The sequence below is a fragment of the Halyomorpha halys genome, unplaced genomic scaffold, assembly GCF_000696795.3.
Source record: "Halyomorpha halys isolate HHAL.00 unplaced genomic scaffold, Hhal_1.1 Scaffold876.1, whole genome shotgun sequence".
NCBI classification, from domain to species: domain Eukaryota; kingdom Metazoa; phylum Arthropoda; class Insecta; order Hemiptera; family Pentatomidae; genus Halyomorpha; species Halyomorpha halys.
The window spans coordinates 1-6,980 of record NW_027114409.1 but is presented as its reverse complement, the minus strand read 5'-3'; the positions used below and the strand labels follow the sequence as shown (position 1 = coordinate 6,980).

General features: G+C 27.9%; 1 protein-coding gene across 1 annotated transcript in view; it reads right to left on the bottom strand.

Moving 5' to 3' along the window:
* The window catches only part of LOC106686782 (solute carrier family 25 member 44), a gene marked incomplete at its 5' end in the record, with an annotated part of 32,072 nt that extends 27,523 nt beyond the window's left edge, over window positions 1-4,549 (bottom strand). Inside the window, 1 exon segment of the mRNA XM_014430291.2 lies at window positions 4,362-4,549. Within this exon segment, the coding sequence (XP_014285777.1) occupies window positions 4,362-4,549 (188 nt within the window).
* Window positions 4,550-6,980: the final 2,431 nt, after the last annotated feature.

Sequence of the window (6,980 nt, the reverse complement as noted above, 5' to 3'; positions counted from 1 at the left end):
CAATCAAATCTAGTATATAAATTTCTCTCTTTACCTTTCGTTTACTATTCACTATCAATAGTTTTTTTTTTTTTTTTTTAAATTCAATTATTCTTCTGAAATACTGATTTTCTAATTAATTATTATTAATATTGTTTTTTTTCTATCAGTTCTTATATATTAAACTTTTATCTATGTTGTAGCCCTTGATATATATACTCCAGACTAATATATAATCCTTTCCTATCAATACCATCACTGCTAAGAAAATTATATTGTACCTATTCATGTTTTATTGATTGTTCTTCCAAAAATTTGACATTTCATGATAGAAACATTAATATTTAGTATTTTCTATAATCTTTCAGTCAATATAAATTATTATAACTTTAAATTTTTCACCATGGCCTGTTAGGCGCCATAATAGTCTGAAATTATAATAATTAGCATGAATGTTTCGAAAAAGGGATTAAAACAAGGTATCAGTAATGTTTTACTGTAACAATTTTATATTTTTATATAAATTAAACTCAACTATATTACATTTGTTATTTTAATTTACAGTAATAAAAATTTATATTTGGTTCAACAAAATCAACTTTTGTTTATAAAAATTATCAAAAAAAAATTCAAATAATTTTTTATTTTTTAAATTAACTAAATCTACATTAAATCAATATTTACATTATTTATAAGAAAAAAAAATCAACAATAACACCTATGCTAAAATAAAACTCTGAAATAAATTATATATATACATAATTAACTATTACTCTTTCAAAGCACATTTAACAATCATACCAAACACAAAAGATGGAACTGTGTGAGACGTTAACATTGTTTGCACTATCACATGTTTACGGCTATTTTCAAGCCAATATTCTATACACATATTCATATATTATGACTAGGTATTTCTAGTACTACGTAAAAATAAGGTCTCCTAAAAATGTTTGAGTGAGAATGGCTGAATTTGTATACTTGATGAAAAAATAATTCAATTTAGTTCGTTCATCACTAGATGAGCTTGAATGGTATGGCTATGAAAAAATTTATACTGATCTTCTAACAGTAAGTTTAAGAAGTATACATGATATCTATTCTCTCCTCATAACTTAGATAGTAGCCTTCATTAATTTGTTCCATGACAAACAATGTCCAATTCAAGGAGACCAACTCATTATTATTACATTGATTTCAAGAGAAACTTAGATAATATAAAAAATAAACTTGTCATTGTTGAAACAAGATTAAAAAATAAGTGTTACGTTATCAGAGGTTCAGAGACAAGAAAATGGTGATAAAGGCCCAACATACCCAAGACAACCTTACATTACTCTTGTACTAACAAGAGCCTAAGTGGAGAAAAAAATAAGTTATAAACTGTATCTTGGGAACTATTGAACGTAAAAAGCTCTATTATGGCTCATATTTTAGCAAATTTACTTTTTTTTTAAATGACGTTCAATTAGGTTCTATAGTGTTCTAGGTAGTTTCAAAGATAGGGAGCTCCGAAAGAAAAATTTATTATTTTCAACATTTGGAAACAGCCGCTACTTTTTATTCCCCCTAGCTATACTTGGCAGACACTCAATTTTGACTAGTAATTATACCTAGTTTTCATTGAAGTAATCAAAAATTGGGGTGAAATAACTGACTTTTTTTTCTTCTTGGGCTCTTGAACTAGTAGTGCTTGTTCCCACGCTGACAATGAACATAACCTCAACAGCAGTTCAACTTGGTGGATTAAATACAACAAATAACTGTCACCATGTAATATGCAAAAATTACTAATATGAAAGAAGCTTATAAGTTGTATAGAAGGATGGTGTTGAGAGGTTATAATGTGCAACAGTTCACAGTGGTAATGTAACTTGCGGTAGTTAGCTGTCATACATGGGCAGATAGTTGATAGTACTCCCAACAATCAAGCAAACTCTAATAATACAAAAATACAGCCTCAACAGCAAAAGTTATAGTTTATACAATATATATGGCCACAGATATCACCATAGAACTTCAGTTATACACAGAAAAATGACATAATGGTTACAAGACAATGACAACCTGAAATGAGGAAAAGGTCATGGTTTCTAAACAAGAATAATGTTCCTACACTTACAAGATGTTTTAACCCGAACATGAATCACTAACAGAATATCATGGGATTTATTGAACGGAAATTGCCATATGCGACTTTTTTCATCATCTCGATTAGTCAAGTAGGAATAAAAATTAAGAAAAAAAAAATGTGTACCACTCCTTAGAATGATGGGAAATTAGCATGTAGTGGCGTACAAACTGAAGGAGGGAATATATTGAATGAAATTAATTTAAAACTTTGAAGTAAAATCAATAAAAGATTTAACTAAACTAATCTTGTTTTTTTATAGCCGCATCATGTATGATTATATATAAATACAAATAAAAGCATTTTCTGAATGCTTTTTTTTTCTTACGTTATTTTAGCAATTAAAAACTAAAGTATTCTACTCACAATAGTTTTCTAAAACTATATAATGGTTCTTTGTATTTTCATTATAATTTAATTTGGAAGCACTTTTATGTATTATAATACCAACAAATAAATTATTACAGATTTTTTTTTTTAAAAAGAACAATGAGTTAAAAAACGTGCAATAATGATTTTATATAAAGCCAAACAACAGTGAATTCTAACGTGCATGAGAACAGGTAATCAGTTAGTAAGTATTCATCAGCAATATTTAAATTCTGATATTATCCTTATAAAAAAAAAAAAAACTGAAGTGAATATTTTTACAACCATTAGAAATTCATTGCAATTATAAATTTGAAAAAAAGATTAAATAATGAAATAATCTCTTTTTTTCTCAACTATTTTATTTAAGAAAATCAAGGTGTTGCAGTCAAAACAATGTTAAGTTTTCTTTTTTACAAAGAACATAGAATTTTAATCCAAATTGTGTAAGAATACAAAAGCCTATACCATCAGTAGATATTAAATAAAATTTTAAACCATACTAAAAATTTAATAGTTAAAAATATTTAAAATACGGCAAATGGTTCAGTTATTAATAAATAATTTAAATTTATATGAAATAAAAATGCTGTAGAACCCCTATTAACCGGCCTTGCATTAATAAACAATAAAGTGTTAAATACCAAAAAAAAAAAAGCAGAAAAAGAAGTAGGTAGATTTCCTAAACATGAAAAAATGGAGAAATTTTGCATTTAAAAAATCTGAAAATGATAAAAAGAAACATCAAATAAAATTTTGGACCATACTAAAAATGTAATGATTAAAAATAATTAAAATACGGCGATAGTTTAGTCAGACATATATTTTATTAAATAATTTAAATTTGTATTAAATAAAAATGCTGTAGAACACTTATTAACCGGCTGTGCATTAATGAGCAATAAAGAATTAAATAAAAAACAGAAAAGGAAAGACGTAGATTTTCTAAACATGAAGAAATGGAGAAATTTTGCATTTAAAAAATCTTAAATTGTTAAAAACAAATGAAAATAGCACACTTTAAAACAAATAAAAAAATAGCTTTGCTGCCTTGTTAATTTGTACAGTGTACATATATAACATAAAACAGTGTTAGTCTACATTTCTGTTAATATTGCCCTTTGAAATACCAACACCTTGGATTAACCAGTCAAGAGTACGAGTGGCTGGTTAAATGGGGGTTCTAGTTTATGTAAAAATTCAATAATGCAGATATTAATTTAAAAAAAATATATGCCAGAATAAACGAGGTTATCTTAGACGTCATTTACAGTTAAAAAATATCATTGAGCTTTAGGTAACTTAATCGATGCCAGATTAATAATAAATATTAAATTGGAAAAAAAAAAGGCCAAATATTTTTATTAAATGCTAAGTTGAGACCACAATATTAAAATAATCCATCACGACTAGACAGTACGTTTTGATAAAATTGTAAATATAATATTAAAGATAAATTTACATATTTTCTTTTTAATGGAATAACTTATTTATTATAAGTTTAAGTTTATACCAGGCTAGTTCCAACACGAGTCAAAACTATTATCAAACTGGCAGATGTATCAAATGGTGCTCGCCAGTATGAAAGATGATGTTTTGATTTGTATTGAACAAGCCTCATAATGTACAACCTTGTTATATAAGAGTTACTCTTTAAATAAAAGCACCCGTTATAACACTTGAGTTTAGATCTGATTTTAGATTATACAGTCAGATCTGCAAGATTAATAAATAAACAAAAATAAATAATATGAGCCATACAATTTCCCTGAAATAAAATCAAGCACCTCTTTATAAATAATTTAAATCATTGGTCCTTTTGCAAATAATGTCCAAAATACTTGCGAACGAACTTAACCATATATTGTTTTATACTTATTACCATTTGACTCTGTCCTTGAATTCTTGTCGTACTGATACCCTTTTAATCGTTTCATATCCAAGGATAATAGAAAAGCTAAAACAAACTGATTGAACAAGGCGTGCTGACAACCCTTTTGAAAACATCCAAATACCTTCCTCTAACCACAGGCAACGGAAAGTTTTTAATATAGAATTCGTCCTTTGAACCTGAAAAATAAATTTAAAATTATAGCATATATTATTTTTTTAAGAATATTGTAGTAATAAAATATGGTAATTTCAAGAAGAATTACATCCTTCAAAAATTATTTATTAATTGGATATTTTGGAAGTACTCGGTCCCTTCTCAGGTCTAATTTCAAGTAAAAAAAAAAAAACTCAATTATCCAAAATTACTTTAAAAATTTTTTAATTTTCATAAATTTTTAAAATAATTTAAGATTTATTTCAAACCATTGTACCATTATTCCCTGGAATTAAAAAAACATATCCTTATATATGTATGTATATCCTTCTAATCTAATATCATAATTGCACAAAAAAGACAGACCTAAAATATTTTATTTGGAGAAGATGGTCAGAGATGGGGTGCAGATAGCAAATAAACACAAATATATAAAAAACTATTTATTTCTATAAGTTCCTTACTTTTTGTTACTCACACAACGTTTATACAGTTGTCTGTCAGTCGAATTTCCATATGTTATATATCGCTGTTTTACTTGAATAGTAGCAAAAAAATAAATAAATATTTTTTTGAGTTATTTAGGAAAGAAAATGTTACTTTGTAAAATTCATATAGTTGGGTTTCTTGATGTGGTAATAATAATAATAATAATAATAATAAAGGCTTAACGAACCCGAAGGTTCGATGCCGATACCACTAAACGCTCTCTGCATACATCCTTCCAGTGATGCCCCTCCAAACCCAATTCCACTAAATCTGTTTTAACACAATCCTCCCATCTACGTTTCGGTCTACCCCTCGGACGTTTACCCGTTGGTTCAGTGTTTATTAACATTTTAGGGATCCCCTCGTTACTAACCCCTACAACCTTACATGCCCATCTTACACGCCGCAATGCTATTTACTTGAATTATATTTACCGGGTGTAGGTCCCTTAATTCAGCGTTGTGTGATCTTCTAAATTCTCCCGTTAATTCATCCTTATTCGGTCCGAATATTTTGCATAATACTTTATTTTCGAAAACCTTAAGGCGCTGCTTATCCTTTAGTGTAAGAGGTCTCACATCCTAAGAATTAATTTCCACATTTCCCGCCTTCAACCTAGCTTTTATTTTCTCATCTATTTCGTTTTTTCTAGTTACCGTAGAAACTAAATACTTAATTTATTAATTAATTATTTTAAGACCTAGTTCCTTGCTGGAGTTTATTAGCGTGGTTGTATTTAGTTCTATAGTTTCCTTGTCCTCACACAATAATACCAAATCATCTGCATACCCAAGCACCGGTATTTTATCACCCAAAGTTAAACTCTTTTCGATATTCATCACACTTTTAATGACATATTCCAGTGCTAGATTAAATAAGATAGGTCATAAAGAATCGCCTTGTTTTAAACCCGACCGGACCTGGAATTTCCCAGAATAATGATTACCGATTCATACCTTATTATACGTTTCGATTCATACCTTATTATACGTTTCGGCCATACACATCCGCACATACGAGATTTGTGATAAATACTTGATGTGGTAATAACGAATATAAATTTCGTTCCAATCAAGAATACAACAATTTAACAAAATATAATGATGCTGTAATGGAATTGAAAAAGCCGGTCTCTTTAGAATAGTGTCCCTATTTTATCTTTTTCTTTTCGTTTTATTTCATTTATTTATTCCTAAAATTCTTTAATATTTTGCGTTTATTTATTTTTTTTAAATAAACAAAATTATATACACTTTAGAGGAAGATGTTTTGAAAAATCTGCATTTAAGCCCTGTCAGACTATTTCAATGAGAATAAGACCTAGCTGATATTTAAGTAAATTTAATTGTAAATTGATATATCGAGTTTAATAAAAATCATTAGAGCAAATCGGAACGATGTGAAAAATCGATCCTATTAAGCACTTTTTTGCAAGTCGATTCTATCGGAAAAATTGCTGCCCCCTCCCCTTATGCTAAATCTACAGATTTATTACATTAGATTAACTCTATTTTCATTACAAAAAAGAACAAAATAAAAAACTGATATAAATAGTATTACATAATCTATAAATTCAACCTTCGTTCTATAATTTTTATCAGAAACTTTTTAATTTAATTACCTATAGTTGTGCTATTTTCAATTAAAAATAAACTTTTAAAGTTACTCAACAAGATTTTGAACAATGCATTTCACCGAATTAATAGAATTTTAAAATGTACGAACTTAAACAAGAGTTCATTAATGAATTCAAATGTTAGGGAAATTCTTTAATTAATTAAAACACGGATACCATAAATATTTATCTGTTGGCAGTTCTAAAACCATGCAAACTGAACACAAACGTGTGAACGCAGCGCAAGACCCATTTGATTTGTGGCCAAAAACCGATACCGGACGGGTCGGCCACATAATCAAGCCACCTTGTACTAGGGATGGGATATCGAAAGCAAAATATCGATATCG